Below are 20,106 nucleotides of genomic sequence, written 5' to 3'. Positions count from 1 at the left end.
AGTGCAGGAACAGTGATTGATTTGACAAAGTATTATTCTTGACACTGTGATGGGCAAATGGTCTTTCCTAAGTGGAACATCGTATTGCCCTGAGATGGTTTACCTAAAGGAAGCTCCCACAACATTTGATTATTATTCTAGTCAACCCTGAGTTACATATTTTGGTCAGAGTGTTACCTGAGCTGTGTATTAGATATCTAGACCAATTTTTTCAGGTTGTTTATAGGAGTGCTGCTTGAATATTCTTCTTCAAGGAGGCTTTGATCAGTGGACCAGATTCATGGCTGTGTAGCAAAGGCATCTCTTCAGAAGCAGCTGGCATCAGTGGCCTTGGGTAGGGGCTGTGGCTCCGTGGGAGAGCATCTGGTTGGCATGCAGAATGCCTCAGGTGCAGTCTTGCATCTCCACTTGAAAGGACCTAGTGGTAGGTGATGTGAAAGACCTCCACCTGAGACCCCGAAAAGTCGCTGCCAGTCTGAGAATACTGACTTTGTTTTTTAAATTTAAGTTTATTTGTTAATTTAAAAACATATCAATTAACATTTAAAATTTCAGACTTAACAGTTTGAAACAGTTTGAAACAATTTAAATACTCATTACTTTGTTTGTTGATGGACCGATTCAGTATGTCAGCCTCATCTGTGTCTAAGGGTCAGGGGAAGCCTCTATAAAGCTTGATCTCACAGTTCTGATGTTATGAAGTCAGAGAATATGTAGAGGATCTTTTCCCATGCCTTTGGTTTACTGTGGTCGAGAGATGTGCACCCATACAGACATTTCCTGTAAACTGCTATATTGGGCAACAGAATTCTCCCATTTCACTTTTCATAATTCCTATGGAGTTGCACTAGCTTGCCACAAGAAATTATGTGAGAATGATCCCAAGCCTCCTTGGGATAAGAGTCCCACTGTGTTGCAGGCAGGTAGGGTGTGGTCAGTTCCAGTCTAGCAGGACCGAACAGGCAGAAAACAAGAGCATAGTCACTAGTCAGAAGACAGTCCAATGGGTCAAGGCAGGTGGCAGGCGAAGGTGTAGTCACGGGTCAGTTCAACGGGTCACAGCACAAGAGATCAGGTAAACAGGCTGGGAATCAGCAGTAGACCAGGTACACGGAGGCAACAGGAAACACACTTGTTGCACCCAGGTAGAAGCAAGCTCACAGCAAGGCTTATATAGCCTTGTCCAAGGGGTTGGAGTTCCTGCAAGGAGCTAATCCTCATCAGATGCAGACACTTCTATCTTCCCATATCTTACTGCAATACAAGCTCTCCTCCTTTGCTTCTGCAGCAGCTGCCTCTGCTTCTGCCTCCTGTGCACAGCTGACTCATTACTGGGTTCCCTAGGAGGATCTGCAGGCTCCTCCACCTGCATGTCATCAGGCAGGGAAGGATTGGGAGTTGGCTCTGCTACCTGGTCTTCCTCAGGAGCAGCCAACTCTGGGTGCACCATGTTGTCAGGTTCTCCCTCAGAGTCCTCTGTATCCTGGTAAGTACCCAGAGGCTGACTCATGATACCCACCATAGATTGCTAGAAAGTCTCCTTGCTTACCACCTCTAGGTCCTAAACAGTTACATACTTCTCCATTTAAATCAAAGGGCTTTGAAAATGTTTGCCTACATAGTGCTCTGATGTTGTCATTGTGCAAGTGTGGCCAGGGGCAATGGTGCCCTGTATTCTGGCCACCAGGCTAAAGATAAAACCATGAGCAACCAGAGAATTCCACAGTAACTGTACCTCCACAGGTTGTGTTCAGCAGTCAGCGCTATATCTCTCCTCAAAAAGAGGTGAGAAAAAGAAGAGGCCCAAAATATTGTTTAAGTGGGGAGAGAAGTGGAAAATCTTTCTGATATCTCTAGGACAGGATGATATGACTTTGACTAAAACAGAAACAAGCACTACTGTGAACACACATGATACAACTTTCACTGACAACAGGTAATGCAAGCAAGGAACATGACAACTATTTTACAGTTGCTAAAGTGCAATTCACTGATAGCAAATAGCAGAATAAGCAAAGCCATGCATTCAACAGAATGGAAAGTAAGAACACGGTGATGATAGCTAGAAAATTCAAATCATGGATTAATGAAAGTACAATCTACATAAATTTGATGTGATACATAAAAGACAAAGCTAAATATGTCTGATAGTTTACTAATGGAAGTTCTAGTGCACTGACATTAAAATTATGAATATTAAGCAATCAGAAACATCCTGACTATTGAAATATCACTATCTCAAGCACTGACATGACTTTCTGATTTTAATTTCATATGTAAAAAAATATGTGACTTGAATTGGCATGTTACAAAATTAGGACATGAGTTTTAATTTAATATTTTAATCTTAATCATCACTGCTCTGGTCCCTAAAAAAAAGCTGTGCCACAAACATGACTCTCTGCTTCCATCATGTGGCTGTTTGGTTTTCAGCATTTACAAGATGTGGATTATGCCACAGCTTTCTTCATGATTGTTTTTCATATTGTGTAGCACTTAATAAGAGTGCAGTATTATTGGCTAGTTGCAGTACAGGATTTATTCCTTTAAGGGCCATTCCCCTCCCTTCTTGTATGCATGTGGTTTGGGTGCGTGGACACACACACACACACTAGGCATTAATCAAGACCTTGGAATGTTGAGTTCTTGCAAGATTCCATGTATAAGGTCTAGTATGACCTGTATCAATAAACTGATGCTTGGCCTAGACCAGGCGTCTGCAACCTGTGGCTCTCCAGATGTTCATGGACTACAGTTCCCATCAGCCCCTGCCAGCATGACCAATTGGCCATGCTGGCAGGGCTGATGGGAATTGTCATCCATGAATATCTGGAGAGCCACAGGTTGCAGACCCCGGACCTAGACCAATTCAACAGCAAGGGCGTTTCATTCCCCAAAAAACAAAACAAAACCCTTCACGTAGAAAGCTGGACATCAGGGAGAATGATTCTAAGCTAGCTTTCTCCCCAGTATGCTTGCTTTCTATGTGGAGGAACATTTTTGCATGGTGAAGAATATCAACTGATCCACTACCTGCAGTCTGAATTAGTACAATCCAGAGACAGGTTTAACACATCTCTGATAATTAGGCTTAACATATATTTGGCCTAATGTTTAAATTGAAGTGAGGTGTAAAAGCTATAAGACACAAAATTTCCCCTTTGGGAAAGAAGCCCCAGCCCCAAGATAGAATTTTCTTTGCTAAGTCACATCTGAACGTGAAGGGCCCAGGCCTGATCTAAAGTACTCTTAAAAATCTCTTTCCAGCCATGCATGCTAGATAGTGTCCATAAATTCTGTCCACCTCTTCAAGAGGTGCTTTAAAAATATTTTTTCCCCTGGATAGAATATCCAAGCGTTTAAAAGGTTTGTGCTTATCTTTTCCTGCAGAACTACCTCCATGTTTCCCTTCATTAAGCAGTTAAAGAACATGCTGGGGGAAGAGGCCTGTGCTTCCACACATCTTTTTCTCCTATGTTGTTCATTATTCCTTGAGCACATTCTTCAAATTTTTGTGACTACAGAACATGGAATGTGGCTGCTTTCCTCTGCATAGTAATCCTCCCTCAGTCTCATGGTTGAGCAGTCCATAAAGCACAGTGTGTGCGTGCGTGCGTGCTAGGAAGGGGTATTCAGATTCTTGCTCTCATGCTGTGCTGTCAATTTAGAGTTGTAGCATGTTAGGTTTCGAATCTTAAAGCCATAAACGAACTCTGTATTGTTGATCAGCAGCATTTATTGATAGGCATTGAAGCACCCAGCTGGTCAAAACCAGTTCTGGGGAACCTGGCTTTTGCTACCCGTTTTATTCCGATGTTAATTCCCCCTCCCATTTTCCCAAAGAATGTGAGAGTTAGTTTAGAGCTAAGGTGCCCGAGGGTTGGCAGTAGAGAGAGACAGAGCCACCTGGCATCCTGCCCCCACAGGACAACAGAAACAATCCTGTTTCCCATGAGACCAAAGTGTCAGGGGAAAGCCTAGTTATCTACTTGGCCTGTGTAGCCATAAAGCAAATATCAAGGAAAGAATGTCCCAGAACAGCAGTGATAATATATAGCAGGCTGGTTACATATATCTTGTAGCAATTACATTGAGCTAGGAATGCATCTCAATCAACTAGATACAATCCCCCTGACACTGTGCCTGGACAGATGAGTGGGTTGTCTTCAAATTTTGTCACATGTAAAGCTAATTTTTAAAAATTTCCATTGTGTTACATAAAGATGTTGTTACTACAAAAGCAAATATATAGCACAGCCTATACAGAAAGTTTATTCATATGCTGGAGGGTTTTTTCCTTTTCAAAAAAATTCACGATACAAGATAAGACTGATCTTTAAAAAGGGGGAAGTGTGGAAATGCTTTTAGCCAAGGGCTAAACGATTCTGACCTTCAAGGAATCAGATTTAGACAGTTTCCTTTCAAATTTAGGTGAATCTCTTTTTGTCAGGCCCTTTGTTATTTTGGATGAACTGCATCATCTCTTCTCCTTTCCCACTGGAGGTTTATGCTTCAGTTTCAGACAAGCCCCCTTCCGCAGGTTCCAGATAGTCAGAGAGCTTTGCTGCCTACTTCTCCTTTCCTCTTCACATTTGGCACACCAGTGGTGTGAAGATTTCTTTCTAGACCACTCACCAACTCTGAGAAGCAGAAGCTCAACAACCACTAGGTAGACTGCATAGGCCACAACACCAAGTTCAATAAGTCTGTGGGGTTAATATAAAAAGACGGTCTTCTTCCTTGCGGATCCATTTCATAAGCTTCTGGACAGCACTGACAGCTGCTGCTTTGGTCCCCAGGGGACTGAAACACATGTACAGCTCAAAAGCATTAGTCACCTGAAGAAAAGAAATGAGAACATTTCATTAAGGCCTGCTCTTGGTTCCCATTGTATAAACGTATTTAATAAATAATAAATATAATGGAATAGGGGGGGGGGGGGGCAGATAAAATGTAGGTTGGGTGGTGAGAAGGAGACAAGAAAGCAGGAAAAGTGAGAATATGTGGTTGCCAGAAGAGAAAAAGGAAATAGAATGGGAAGAGAACATAAGTTGCTCACCCTTCCCTTCCTTTCAGGTTTCTTGCCACAGAACTGAGCCTGACCCAGTGGCTAGCACTGAGTGACCTGGCCAGACATTTCCCAGAGGGGGTCTACGAGGGGTATGGAAGGAGGGAACACTGAATACCAGGGAGGAAGATAGAAGTAGGTTGGTCGGTGGGTAGGAAGGAAGGGGAAAAAAGGAGGCAGGAAATGGGGAAAGGCTATAGGGGCTTTCAGAAAGGAAAAGGGGAATGAGGATAGGGAAAATAAGATGCCCCATACAAGTTTTTGCAGGTCTCCTGCTTGCAAATATGTTTAATTCTCAATGTGCCCCATCTGTGGATACTTAAATCCAGGGGTTGGGTCTATAGCCAGATAAGACAGACATGTCAACAAACCTGAGAAAAGCTTGAAGCTTGCAGAAAAATCTTAAATCTAAAAAAGTACATGAAAAGTTAACCTCTCCCCCCCACCCCCCTGCACACACAATAGAAGCAGAGCCTTTAGCCTTAAGAAATGAGTGCCTGCAGTGGCTGCTGCTGAGCAACCATAGGTGTTGCCAGCCTTCAAGCATTGGTTTCTGTCAGGAAAGGGCAGTGGGAGGTATCAGGGCCTTTTCCAAGGCTGTTTTGGTCTTTGAGGGAGAACTGATTGAGACCAGGTGATGCAGCAACCACCAGGCGACTTGCTACCATCCAACTTGCATGACTCACCCAAGTTTGCAACAGTTCAACAGCAGTCACCCACAAAAAAACAGAATATTGTTGCAGTTAGAGTTTCAGATTAGGATTTTGGAGACCCAGGACTCAATCCCCACATTACCATGAAAGATCACTGGGTAATCTTCGGCCAACCTTGGGCCAGTTACATATTCTCAGCCTAATCTACCTCACAGGTGTATTGTGAGGATAAATGAAGAATGCTATAAGCTGCTTTATGGTCCCCATTATAGAGAAAGGTAGAATAGAAATGAAGTAAATAGATATCAATATGTCTAAAGACGGGGAGCAGATTAAAAATTGGTGGTTGGTGGTTGGGAAATAGAAAAGTAAGCATGGAAAGGTAAAGATAAGGTGATTGCCAGGAGGAGGAAAAAGAAGAAACAGTGTGAGAAGAAGGATGCATGGGGAAGTGAAAACCCTTCATACGTCTTTGTGCAAATGGACCTCACCTGACCAGGCCTAGTAGCTAAAACTGTGCGGCATTTTCCCAGGGTAAGACTATCAGGAAGGAGGAAAAGCTGAAGATTTAGGTTTAGCTTGTGGGTGAGAAGGAGAGATAGAAGCCAGAAAGAGGAAAAACTATAGGGGCTTTCATAGAAAGTGGAACTGGTGTGGGGGGGGGGGGGGAGGGAATGAGATGGCCCCTGCAAGCCTTTGCAGGTTCCCTGCTTGTTACCTATTCTGCAATAGCTCCATTGGTTGCTAATGAGTTCCCTTGTGCAATTCAAGGTTATCAATGCTTAGGACCCCCTCCCATATGAGTAGGAATGCTTCTCTTGATAAGTTTCACAAAGTCTTCAGAAGGTCATCCTGAAAATATGTAAGATCAAGAGCTGCCCTTACATGTGTGTTTTCTTCTGTGGTTTTCCACTTTGTGGAATGGCCTGCCTAGGAATGTCCCAGACTCCTATGATTCTGCAGAGTACGTAAAATTGAATTGTTCAGGAGGACATTTTAATAAAATGCCATAGCCATAGCTAATGTCCATGAAATTTAACTTTTTTTCGTTGTATATATTATGGTGTGTTCATTGCACTAATTTTGTAATCTATCTTTTTTCCTTCATTGTTGATTGCATGTAATATGTTTCTCTGCTACGGTCTTACAATTCCTCTTTACTGTCTATGTTATACCCTGTTTTTGGTGCAATGTTCTCTCTAATTTTGTTAGTTGTATGTAATATTCTTGTTTTTATTTGTAATCCCACCTTGAGTCTCAGGGAGAAGTAAATACATACATTCTCATATTGATATATTGCTGGTAAATTTCCCCGAACAGGTTAAATAGCAATTCTAAGGGGCTGTTTGTGGCTGGGAAAATGGTAGCCTGTATGTGTGTGTGTAGGAGATGGTGTTGTGGTCCCAATTTGGAACCACTCCACCCCCCAATTCCAGCTGTTAATTCTTGGATCTCCCAATGCCTTTTCTGGTATTTTTCTTCAGCTCTCAATTACAGCAGAAGCAGCAGCAGCAGCAATGAGGAAGTATAACTCTTACCCAAGCCAGGAGGTTTTCATGAGATCCAGTATAATAGATGTTCGATAGAGGGTGGGAAGAATTATGGGCACGGCTATGTAAGTATTGATAAAGTCCCAGGAGTCTCTCCTTTTCCTTCTCAGTGATGTAGGGGGCCTCAATCTCTGGGCTGGAAAAACAAAGTCATCGATGGTCATGCCTCTTCTCATAAATGTAAATGAAGGCAGAACTGCTTTTTCTTCTTGAGATAGAAGTTAGAGCTACTAAACCGAGCCATTACCGCGAAGTGAGTTGCCATGGAGGCAAAACCTGTAGTTATGATGGCTGAAACTTCACTTACAAATGTATTCAATTAAGGTCTAAGTTATGAATGGGGAGCTGAGTAAGCTGACTTGGGAGCAGCAAACCCATGGTGCTCACTGGCTGAAGAGATCAGGCATGCTGCATGATTGCTGTGCAGATGTTCCTTTAGCTGAGTCTGCAGCATATTCTGCTTTATTTATGACATCCAATTTTCTTGGCTCATCCCAGAGGAAAGAAGGAAGCTGCATAAAAGAATAATCTTCTAAATATCATCATCTCTCATCATTTGGCGATCATGGGACACTACAAATCACTTCTGCAATGCTGATTGTTTTTTGACACTGTAAACTGGAATGGGAGTAAAGCTTTATCTTGACTTCAGTGCTGCTGTTTATGAGGCACTATAGAATTTTCTATCAGCAGAAACTTTGGAGCTCAGCATCAGTGGGATGTATGAATTCAGACTGCCTAAAATTTGGAAAAACTCTGGAATCAAGCCATTTAAGTTGCTGACCACGAGCTTGCTATTTAAGCCTGATACATAAACCATAGTGGGTGGTGTACAACCTTCTTGGCAAACTTGCTGCTATCAAGTCAAGCCAGCAGCAGGAAGCAGTGCTATTCTTGAGTACACAACAATAAATAATGAATTCAGCCATATATTATGGCAGGGTTGTCAAAAATGCAGCCTGCAGGCTCCCTTGTTCATGCAGGCAACCTCCGCACCCCCCCCCCAGTACTGACCACCTCCCCCATGACTCACCAGCTGAGCCACCCCCACCCCCAGTGCTATCTGAACTGGTGACCCTGCTGCGATGTTGCCAGCTGAGGCAGCCACTCTGCCCCCTGGCCCCAGCACTGACCACCTCCCTCAGTGCCATTCTAGGCTAATGTGCCTACTATGGGCTTGCCAGCTGAGATAGCCACCCCCCCAACCAAGATAGCCACCCCATCGCTAATGCAGGCTCACTAGCTCAGGCAGCCTCCCCTCTCAGTGCCAATCACCTCCTCCAGTGCCCTTGTGGACTGGTGAGCCCACTACTTCCTTAGCAGCCGAGGAAGCTACCCTTCACACGGGCCCAGCCAAGTCACATTTATGTCATATCTGGCCATTGCAACAAAGTAGTTCAACAGCCCTGTCTTAGGGTGAGTTCGACTCAAGTGCTCAGCTGGGGCAATGTCAGCAGCACTCACAGCTTATTTAGCTGGTCAGTATCAACAAATGCCAGCACAACTGCGTTACTTTATATGTGCCTAAGAATGTAATACACTATATTTTCTACTGTCCATTATATACAAAACCAAGGGTTAATTAAAAAGTGGGAGTCTAAAGGGTGTAGAAAAATTGATACAGACCCTTCAATCACTTACAATGTTGCATGTTTTGCTATAGCTGCTAAAACATATGGCTAAACATGCTGAAAGTATGTAAGGCTTAAACATGTCATGTCTGTAGTTAGTTTAGGATAGTTTTAAAATTTGGAATTTTTAATTTATTGTAATGTTTTACAGTATCAATGGTTATTGCTATAGTTTTTTAAGCATTTAAAATTGTATATAAATTAGATTGATTTATTCTGGAGCAATACATTGCAAAGGCTTATAGCCAAATCCTATATAGTAAAACTGACTTATCTTGTGTCATCGCCATGCTGCACATATAAAGATATGCCACAAATCCATGCTGCAAGGGTCATATGCGATATCTTTGTCACAGGCTGGCCCTCCATAATAACCTATTATTAAACCTCCCATGGTAATGTTTATGGTCTGATGGTACATCTACAAGGCTCCCAAACAAATGGTTTGAAGAATATCTCCAGAACCTGCAACTAAAAGGGTGGGTTTGCTTGGTTCCAGATATAATGCTAATGAGCTAATGGGGCGGGCAGCAATGTGTTCTACAGTGTCTCTCTTTCACAAGGCCTGTAGCAGTGACATACCATGGGTGACAACCTGACTGCACTGATTATTCTGACCTTAGAAAGCACAGGTGAAGTCAATGCCATTTATCTTTGTTCTTAGCAATATTTATGAGCTGATGGAGATGTTGGCTGGAACAAACTCTCACCTGGTGAAGAGTCCTGAACTCTTTGATTTGTAGATGAAGTGCCTGAGATACGGGATCCCCACCTGGGAGACACTGTAGAAAGGTGTGCGCTGCGCCTCCAAGAGGGCCTGATAAACACCACGCTTCTTCAGACGTTCTTGGAATCTGCGCTTGCAGGCAGATACAGTAAAGAAGTCTTCGCGATCAGTAGAGATCAGGAGAAGGCATAGGTCTGCATCTTGCTCCAGGTATGAAATGTGGGCACTGAAGAAGCTGCTGGAGTTGAACTTGGGGAGGCAGATTGGAGTCCAGGCTTCTCCTTCTCTAAATGAGGAAGATGAGCTGATTAGATTAAAGAGCAAGTGGAGGTCAATGGGATGCAGGAACTGGTCCTTTTTCCTAACCAGAGACACCAGCTGGTTCTTGGAAAGTAGGATGGAAAACACCAGACTTTTTGCTTTGGCTTGCTGGAGGCAAGTGGTCACAATATCTCTGACTCCAGCAGCCATAGGCAGGCAACGTGCAGCCCCCATCAAGAAGCTAGGGTCTCTGGCCATCAGGTCAAGCAAGTTGTCCGTGATTCGCTCAGAGCCTGCCAACAGTCTCCGCAGGTCATAGTTCTGTTTCTGCTGGAAGATGCGATTGAGCTGGGTCCAGGTCAACAGACTGAGGATTTGGTAGTAGATATAAAGGAGCTCTTGGGCAATCTCTTGCTCTGACTGTTGGGTCCGAGCCACAGCAACCAGCACCAGGGGGCTCCTACACACAAACACCACCTTGTACCCATCTGCCAAGAGGCAAAAATTGAGAGGGAGAAAGAAAGAGAAGCACGTCAACATCTGCAAAGAAAAGTCCCTATCAGGGAGAAATTTTGCCAGGGGGGTTGATGCAAGAAATGATGCACCCCTCAATATCCTTCCAAAATAAGTGGGTTTTTAAAACATTATTACAATGTGGGACACAAAATCCATCATTTAAAGCCTAAGAAGGAAGAGGATTCACAAACTTATTCTCCTACATAATAGTCTGCTTACTATGGAATAGGTTTATTAGTAGCCTAACAGCCCAATCCAAAGCTGAGGTGGCTGGGGATGGCACTGCTGCTGGACTGCCCCACCACCCCCAGAGACTTTCTGGAGGTGTAGGGTGGCAGGGAAAACTTTTTTAAAAACCCTGTTATCAGAAAGCCCTGCATGGGGCTAAATAGACTTGGCTCAGGTGCCACGCTCCCAGCTCTAAACCCTGAGTGAAAGCCAACTAAAGTTGGGCCCACCCACAGGAATGCCCCAGCCTATCCCCACATGCTGGTGTCTAATTGGATGCAAGCATTGTTCCACAGCAGTGGCTGGGACTTCTAGGTGTTGCTGCTGGGGAGCTGAGGGTGGCATGTTTGCTCCCTGCACAGGTAGGGCTGCCCTTTATAAGGTGGAGGGGGCAAATGTGCTTATGTGAGACCATGCTGCTCTCTCAAGCTTTCAGCCCCCCACCCCAAAATTGGGACAGTAAGGCTGCTTCTGCACAGGTTTTTCTCTGCCTTGCCTTTTTTTAAGGGGCTCTACATGATATCATGATCTAATGGTTGTCTTTCCAGGTTTTCCCTGTCCTTCATACACTCTTTCCTAAACATAACTCACTTTGATCTTTTTGGAAAGAATATTGTCAAAGTGCATCATGTGAAAGGAATAGTATGCATGTTCCTTGCTATAAATGGACAATTATGCACAAGGTGTTTGCTGCATGGTGGAGGTGAATTTCTGCTGTGGCAAGATTTCTTGTACGGATGTATTTCCCCTAGCCCCGCTTTCACTTTCCACTGTCTCCCTGCTAATTTACTTATAGCACAATTTTAATTTTGCTTTGCTGCCAGAGCGAACAGGCTTCACTAGTGGGCACAGCTTTGCCCTGGACCTCTTCACCCACAGCCAGTCTGCCTAGTTTTACCCACTGCACTCCCTCACACTGCTTTGCATGCTTCCCCCTCGCCCTCCTCCCTATTTCCAACTACTTCCTGCTTCTTGTCTTACCGTGTCATTTCTATTACTCACAGAATGAGTAATATTTAAACCAATAATATATTGGAATATAATCCAATCTATTATACATTGGAGAAACATCTAGGAAAATATGAGGGTTTTTTAAAGAATTTTGGAGCATTTGTCTAGGATACATAATCAGGTACATGATACTCCTATGGCTGAACATTTTTTAACCAAGAACCATTCTCCTGAATCTTTAAAGTTTATAGTACTGGAAACAGTCTCTTCTGGGGATTCTACAACTGACATCAAAAGAAAACTGAGGTAAAGAGAAACAAGACTGATTTTTGAATTGGGAAACACAACTCCAGGAGAACTCAATTCAACAATTGATTACTCAGCATTCCTGTGACCACAGCTGAAAACAGTCAATTAAAGAACTATTTAGTTTGGGTGTTTTGCTTCCTCTGTGCTCTCATAATGAATGTTGATGTTAATGTCTCCAGTTAAAGGACTATACTGTACGTTTTCTTCAGTTAATGAAATATATTCTGTATATTTTGGTGTAAGAACAAATAAATTAGAATTCTGATTTTGTTTTGTTTTATAAGTAACTCCTCATCTGTTTTGACTTTTATAGAAGAAGAGCCTTTTGGAGTGAAAATTGGGCAGTATTAACTTTAGAAAAATAAGTTTATTCATGGAGAAGAAAGAAAAACCTTACATGAATTACCGTATGAGTGTATATGGGATTGGACTTTTATTTTGAAAACTGTAAAAACAAATGGGATGTATGTATTTGAATACATGTTGATACTTGATTTTTTTTACTCTACAGAATGACTTGAAAAAGAATAATTGAAATAAAAACCAAATCCGGAGGTTTTATAGCCAAATAGCCTACATGCTTACCTGTTGAACTATATTAATAATATTTTGAGTTGTTACTGAGTAAAAAAAGATAGGATTGTATTCCAATTTATTATTGGTTTAAAGATTACTCATTTTGTGAGTATACATACACATTAATGTAATTACTTTGGTCTTTTCCTGTTGCACGCCTGCCTTCATTAGTATGGTAATATAATTTCTATTGCTTATTGCCTCTCTGCTCCTGCATATCTTTAGATTTTTAATAAAAAATTAAACAATCATATTGATAGATTTGATAAATCTTTCAGTGCTGCTAGGTTAGCAAAGAGTGACTTGCAGCCCAAACAGATACATGTTTACCCTGAAGTAAGCCCCACTTTGTTTAACTGGACTTACAAGTAAAGAGATATGGAATTACGACGAGATGTAAGCCACATTGGGTCCCCACTGAGGAGAAAAAAATGGGATATAAATGATGTAAATAATAAATAAACATTATTAAAATATATTCTGGTCTGTACACAGCTTACTTTCAGTCATGCATGTTGACAAAGCAATATTTTTAAAGATCTGTCCAGCCTAGCAAATTTCCAGTGGCCAGTCAGAAGCCCCATCCTGTCCCACCCACTTTTAAAAAACACTTGACAGGACCAAGAAAAGTGTTGGCTGGTGTCCTGGTGCCCATGGGCACCACACTGGGAACCTCTGTCCTAGTGAAGTTAACTACTATACTACACTGCCTCTTACTCCTGGTCTGAGGTTATACCTCACTAGCTCTCAGAATATCCCTTTTGCAATTCTTCTTTCTAGTAGGAAGGCCAAACTAATAACAGTGTCAGTGCTAGACTGAGAAGAAGCCCTCTTAATATGAAAATAATCACCTGCATGGATAGACCTGATGGCATTCTTCTGTGCTTCTACGAAGGACACTAGTGCCATCATCACCCCCATGGTGCTGGACAGGGCTTCTTCAGACCCATATCGGGAGTACACTGGCTTGCCTGCCTCACTCAAAACAAAGACATGTTTCTGATGCATGCGCCAGGCATCCATGGTTACATCCTCTTCCTCTTTCCCTGAGAGGACAGAGTCCCGGCATGAAACCTGTGGTGAGAGGTCCAGCTTGTCCTCTTTGCTTTGCCTCATTTCTTCTTCCAAGTTCAGTGCTATGCCAGTGAGTTGTGTGCTCAGTTCACTGAAGTCTTTGCTGATCTCTTCTATCTTTGTCTGGTCAGGTGGGGCATCTTCCCTGACACCTGGTATCTGAGCCATTGTGTCTGGATTGTCTGTGCTGGTCAGGTCTTCATAGGACTGGGCATGAACAAACATTGCTCCTTCCTGGCCTGCTCCTTATAAATAACAAGGCAGAACAACTGATCAGTTACTCACCTTCAGAACAGGGATGGACATAACAAAAAGCTACCAAGAACAGAGTGAACTGAAAAACTTTTGAAATGCACATAAAGATATATGATGGCAAAAGTCCTAAGTCACTTGGATCTAGGTTACCAGAATAAAGACAGCCACTCATATGAGTGAGCCTGTGTACTGATATTGTCTGAGGAGGCCCTGCTCTTGCGAAAAATGAGGAATATGTTTTCTACAAGAACAAGGAAATGAGATAAGAGGATGTAGCAGCTGGCCAGGTTAGAACATGACATAACCAGCTAAAACCAGTCAAGTTGAGTAACTAGGCTAAAGGGCAAGGATTGTATCAGATTGTTTGCTTTGAGAATGCTTGATAGGCTAATGAATATTAACTTTAATGCCCCAGTCTGAATAAGGGGCGTCAATAATGAACTTACAGGAAGAATATGGGAGGTGGCAACATATCAAGGAGTAACATGTAAATAGGCGGACTGGAAAGTTGTGACTGTAAGTACCCTTAGCCAATGGGGGAACAGAGAGGGTGTGGCAAATTTGGGAGAAGGGAATAAACATGCTGTGGATATATCGTTTCGGCAGAGTCTACCCAGGCAGAGTGTTTCCCCTTTCTTTGCAAATAAAGCTACTTAAAACTCTCTTCTGTTGGATTGATATTTGGTAAAGAAATATTGCACACCACACTCTGGTGCCCCCATCATTTTGTGTTCAGGTGGGGCTACCAAGAATAGAACCTATTCTGCTATGTTGCTCTGATTATGGAATCTCCTCCCAAACTGGCACTCACTTTTTTATTTTTCAGGGTGTATAATTCTTCCAAATTTTTAGCAGGAACTGTTTAAATTGCTGCTGATTATAGTCAGCTTAAACTGCTTATTCTTACTGTTTGTCTTACTGTTCCAAACAGGGGAAAAAACCTGTCCCTTGAATAAAACAGCTGAAGGCCCTGTTAACAACTGTATTGATTGTAAGCTTGTTAGAGGCCTAGGAATGCTAAATAAACATTTTTAAAAATAAAATTAAAAGTAAATAAAACTTAACTCTTTTGTGCTCCCAATCTAATGGATGAATATGTCATTAGTTTTAATGGCTATGCCATACTGTAAGAGAAGTTTTTTTTACTTTGAAAACAAGAATGTTCCCCCAGACTGGAAAGCATATGCATTGCATCTTTTGAAAGGAAGCTTTCCATGGAACAGACAGGGTAGGTTCTAAGTCACTTCAAATATTAATTACATATCTGATATCAGTGGGGAAGGAAGGTTCTTGTACTAGAAAATAGAAACCATCTGATCTTCAATCAGACATCTGAAATTCAACCTCAGTCTTTCATACTGAAGTAGAACACAGAGTACCCAAGTAACTTGGTTCCTTTACCAGCTTATAAAAATCATTTAGGTCTTAAATGCTCAGCTGAGAAAGAAGTCTACCACATGGTAAGTTTGCTGATAAAGTTCCTTGGGAGTCAGGCCTAAACTTAATGATACATTGGAGATCTAAAATCTTACATATATATGCATGTATGCGCTATATTGAAGGCTTGGGGCCCCTGATCTAGACTGGGTCTGTAGTGCTGGGCAGGGATGGGGGAATACCTATTTCCCCAATGCCCTTTTTTTCTGATGTAAATCACCCCCTAGATGTGTTATTTGCTCTAGTTAGAAAACACACCAAAATGGGTTGCCAGCACTGCCTTGGCAAATACTGGGGAATTTTGAGAATAGTGCTTGGGGTGGGTGGAGTTTGGGGAAGAAATTATGTCACTTCTGGGTAACACTGTAAGAATTCCTCCCAATTTCTATGGTAAAAGACACACAGACATGTGAAAATTCCTAGAGCATTGTTGGGGCATTTTGGTGGCATTTTTCTTTTGCTCCTCAGTTTTTTTTGCAGTCAGGGGATTGGGGCTGAGGGCAGGGGGATGGGCAAATGGCAAACCTTACACATACACATGTGCGTGCACATGAATGTATCCTTTTATATGTGTGCATGCAGATATTGTGGCTGCTATTGGAAAAGTTTAAAGACTGCTTGTAACTCCAACATCTTTTCCAGCTTGGCCTTAAGAGCCATTGGTCAGAATAGAATTTACTTCAGAAATAAACATACACAGGATTGTGCTATACATTAAACTCCCACGACAGACTTTCACCATGAATACTTCTCATGTAGTTGTGCTGTCCCTTTAATTGGAATTATTAGTCTACACATCTTGCTCTGAATTACTGTCTTGTTTCCAACGCAACACACAATTTAATTAACTCTATTTTATGGCTTCTCTTAGCACTGGCCGTGGGAAAATTACATTGACCATTACTATTTAGCATAATATACTGTGTGTGTTGTTTGGAAATGTTACCTATGGCTCAATACAGGTTTGTTTAGTTTCTTCAAAATAATGCATGATAAAAGTCTGCTTTTATGTCAGTCCATGCTGGGACTACCATTGATGGTTGGAGGAGAGAAGTTCAGCCCTTTACGAAACGGTACCTGATCACAGGGTCTTGACATATGCCTACAGCAATGATTACTAGAAGTATCATATTGTTTTTACTGCGTTGTCTTCTACCTCTGTAGTTTTAGTATGTGCATTGTGGAATGTCATGTCTTAGACAGTTTTTTGTATCTTTTGTTTGCACTTTTGTTTGAAGAAGAAGAAGAGTTTGGATTTATATCCCCACTTTCTCTCCTGTAGGAGACTCAAAGGAGCTTACAATCTCCTTGTCCTTCCCCCCTCACAACAAACACCCTGTGAGGTATGGGGGGGGTAAGTTTGCTGAGAGAGCTCCGAGAAGCTGTGACTAGCCCAAGGTCACTCAGCTGGAGTGGGTGGGAGTGTACAGGCTAATCTGAATTCCCCAGTTTGCACATAATTCTTTTGTTTCTTTTGTTTGAACATAATTCCAGTCCTTTTGCCCTTTTGTTTTATTAATGGGGTTACTAGCCTGTAGTCTGAACTGAGTCTCAGAAAAAAAGGCAGGTTATAAATCTGGCACACAATCAAAAAAGGAGAATAAGATGTGGGATATGATCTTTTTAAATGGGATTTCCATGGGAAATCCTTTGGAATGATGCCCAAGCAGAGAGAATATATGGAAATACATCATTAGCGTTGGCCATCTTTGTGGATTTTTTTGGAAAGAATAATTGCTTCCAACTAGGTTATCCTTCTGTACACACCTGGATCAGAGTTCTTTCCACTCACTCCTGATATCGATCCAGATGGCTAATGTAAAAGGGAAGGCGGTCTTGATATCATTCAGAAATGAGAGTTATGCTAATCCTGTTCCACAAAGAAACGCCTCAATCTCTATTTAAGTTCCAGCTTACCTGGTTCTGTTCCCTGAGCCAGTCCTGGTGTAGGACTCTCTGATCTCTCAGCATACTGCCCATCATCTGGGACCAATGATCCATTCGGTACATCTCCACCCTTCTTGTGGACGTCTGCAGCCATTTCTAGGAAGCTGATGGGGACCTGCAAGCAAACAAAAAACCTGATTGCTCTAATTGATTTATTTTAAAAATTTATTAGCCACCTTTCTTCCTTATAGAACATTCTTCCTTATGGCTTACAATAAAAATAAAACAATAAAAACAATATGTGTAAAGCAACAATTTAAAAACACATAAAGGGTTACAATTTTTAAAACTTCAATTAGGACTGCCAATCCAAAAAACAACCCTTAGATCAGTCCTAAATAAAATTGTCTTTAACTGCCTCTTGAAAAGCCCATCTTTTTGGGGAGGTTGTTCTCTAACTGTGTCTACCAGATGAGCTTCTTTGATTGGTGGGATAGTCGGGAGATCCTCTCCTTGTGATCTTAATTCCTGGGCAGGGAAGTATGGGAAAAGATGGTCCTTCACATATCTTAGTCCTAAGCCATGTAAGGCTTTAAAGGACAAAACCAACATCTTGATTGGGCTCAGAAGTGGATTGTTAGCTAGTGTAATTGCTGTAGAATTGGGGTCATATACTCCCAGTAGCTGGCCCTGAACAGCAGTCTAGCTACAGCTTCCGAACACACTTCAAGGGTAGCCCCAAGAAAAGTGCATTGCAAAAGTCCAATCTAGTGTAGTTCTTATGCATTCCTGGTCTGAGTGATGGTCCCTCTGAATTTCTTCATGGCATAATGATATGAGGACTTAGAGCCATTCCAGAAATGCAAGTAGAAACATTAATTTCCTTTAATATTGTTGAAATAAATTGGACTAAAGTTTGTCTCAGTTTGGAATTGCATCTGCTAACGAAGTGGGTCTGTTGTGAATTCTTTTAATTTGCTGTTTATTGTTACGTTTACCTTTTTTTAATATACTGTTGTTTTGAGACTGCTTTATTGATATGGCTTCATTTGCCCCACTTCTCTGAATGGCAAGATGTTCCTGGTTTGGATTTTTTTTGGAGAAGAGGGTTCTGGTACAGATGAAGCCACAAAGTTCGTTGTTCAGGGCAGCAGAGCCACTGTCTCACCATGCCAGATTCCCAGAGGGAGAGATCTTGCAACCCTCAGTGGGCAACCCACTGCTCAGTTTGCATTTCCTGCTCTCTCTTCCAAACTCTAATGCTGCTTCTTCTCTGCTGGGAGAGGTCATTCTTTCCAAGTTCTGATAAATATAGAGCTGTCAGGGAATGAAGGCTGCCCTGCTTCAAAACTTGTTTTTCTTCACTAGACATATGATGAACTCCAGATGGCAAAATGCCGGGGTGGGGGAGGGGGGGAAGAGACTGACCAGACCAGTGGGAGGTGAAGAAAAAATTGTCTCTTTCTCTTGCCACTTTTAAGTCTAGATTATCTCACCCTATGTAATGCGTAGCCCTCCCCCTTTGAAAGAAGACTGAAAATTTAGAGAAGATACTGAAAGATTCCTGAGGGACTAATATTCACAGCCCAGAAAAAGCTTTCATGTTTGAGAGACAGTGTGTTGCATATAATGAGCATCTAGCATTCTCTCCTGAACAACAAAGGCCTTATCTAAGGCCCTTTTCCCACTTACCTTAAGCAAAGGGCAGCAAAAAATCCCAGCTATAGGGGACACGTCAAATTAGCTACCACTACTCCTTTCAGTGATCTTACTTTCTCCATTATGGCTTCAGTGGCACAAAGGGATCCAAATGGCCACACAAAAGTACCAACACAGGCAGGTTCCCCCTTCCCCCCAATCATGCCAACAGTGTCCCAAACTACATCCCTTTCTGCCATACAAGTGAATGGCTGCAATTCACTCCCTATGCATTTGCATCTGACAGACCGGGGTTTAGATTTGATTGTGCAGCCTTGGTCTTGCCACTTTCCCTTCAGCCCCAGTTCCTCACATGTAAAATTACATTGCTGTAATTGTACAAGAATAATAAGTGTAGATACCATAAATGTTGCAAAGTACTTTGGCAATTAAAAAGTGTAGTATAAGTGTTTAGTAGCAATGTTACTGAGGGAGGCAGTAAGCGAATTCAGTGCGGTGGTGGTGACTGCTTGTCATGTGAAAAGACAATTCAATCCAGCCCATTTCTCTAATTTAACGATTTATACTTTTGTATTGTCTCTGATCCTATAAATGAAAAACAGACAACTAATCCCTTTCTCTCAAGGATGCTCCTTGGCCATCCTTTCTCTACATTTAACTTTCACTCACTAATCCTTTTATAACAGGATAATGTCCTCCGGCTCACTTAGAATCTGTAGTAATTTGTGCCTTGTCACAGAGGGCTTTGGTAGCATAGGTTGAATTTGCATGCAAATGCTCTTGGCTGCACTTCTGCATTTAGCCTCCAAAGCTACTGTGTGTGCGCGCTAGAAAGGCGGATGAAAGACATCAAAAAGACCAAGCTCTCTGTTTCTTCCTGTTAAGGCACACAACAGATACTTACAGCTTTGACAAGAACAGGCTGCTGAGGCACGGAGAGCGTCAATCAGTGAGAGCTTCTGCCTCTGTTCTTGCTGGTGATGCCCAAGCAGCCATGGGAGACGGTGGAGGGAGGAGTGTCAGCCTGCCGTTCACTCCTGTCGAAACTCTGTCCCGGTGGTCACAGAAATGCTTCCTAGTCCAGCCAGTTGATCTTGCCCTTAACTGCCACGGCCAGGAAAGTACTGTTTGCTACCTACTTCTCCTTTCAAAGGTCAGTGCCACAAACCCCAGTGCATTTTGGGGATTGTAGTCCACAACTTGTCCACTTGGCGTTTTATGTGGACAAAATATGAGACTCACAACTTCTCATCCCCTCAAAGCAAGCAAGCAGGAAAGCAAACAAGCAAGCAAGCAAGCAAGCAAACCAGATATAAGCTTTTGT

General features: G+C 42.3%; 1 protein-coding gene across 3 annotated transcripts; it reads right to left on the bottom strand.

Annotated features, from left to right (window-relative positions):
- Positions 1 to 4,251: 4,251 nt before the first annotated feature.
- On the bottom strand, positions 4,252 to 19,941 carry MON1A (MON1 homolog A, secretory trafficking associated). Of its 3 annotated transcripts, XM_048491572.1 has the most exons (7): positions 19,687 to 19,941; positions 17,154 to 17,298; positions 13,322 to 13,789; positions 12,837 to 12,887; positions 9,613 to 10,378; positions 7,260 to 7,407; positions 4,252 to 4,838 (listed from the first exon to the last, which is right to left on the bottom strand). In XM_048491572.1, exons 2-7 carry the CDS (start codon positions 17,275 to 17,277, stop codon positions 4,698 to 4,700), a joined length of 1,698 nt encoding a protein of 565 aa, XP_048347529.1. In that variant the 5' UTR covers positions 17,278 to 17,298; positions 19,687 to 19,941; the 3' UTR covers positions 4,252 to 4,697. The 3 variants fall into 3 exon arrangements, with proteins under 3 accessions (XP_048347529.1, XP_048347530.1, XP_048347532.1); XM_048491573.1 differs by lacking the exon at positions 12,837 to 12,887 and having other exon boundaries at positions 19,687 to 19,940; XM_048491575.1 differs by lacking the exons at positions 12,837 to 12,887; positions 13,322 to 13,789 and having other exon boundaries at positions 19,687 to 19,940.
- Positions 19,942 to 20,106: the final 165 nt, after the last annotated feature.

This window comes from Sphaerodactylus townsendi, linkage group LG03 (assembly GCF_021028975.2).
Source record: "Sphaerodactylus townsendi isolate TG3544 linkage group LG03, MPM_Stown_v2.3, whole genome shotgun sequence".
NCBI lineage: Eukaryota > Metazoa > Chordata > Lepidosauria > Squamata > Sphaerodactylidae > Sphaerodactylus > Sphaerodactylus townsendi.
Note: the sequence above shows the minus strand (reverse complement) of the source record. Positions and strands in the feature narration are given on the sequence as shown.

Coding starts and splice junctions, on each gene's coding strand:
- MON1A (XM_048491572.1), bottom strand. CDS start 17,277: ATGGCTGCAGACGTCCACAAGAAGGGTGGAGATGTACCGAATGGATCA. Junction 13,790..17,153: donor GGCTCAGGGAACAGAACCAG/GTAAGCTGGAAC, acceptor GTTATTTATAAG/GAGCAGGCCAGGAAGGAGCA. Junction 7,408..9,612: donor AGTTCAGGACTCTTCACCAG/GTGAGAGTTTGT, acceptor TTGTTTTTCCAG/CCCAGAGATTGAGGCCCCCT.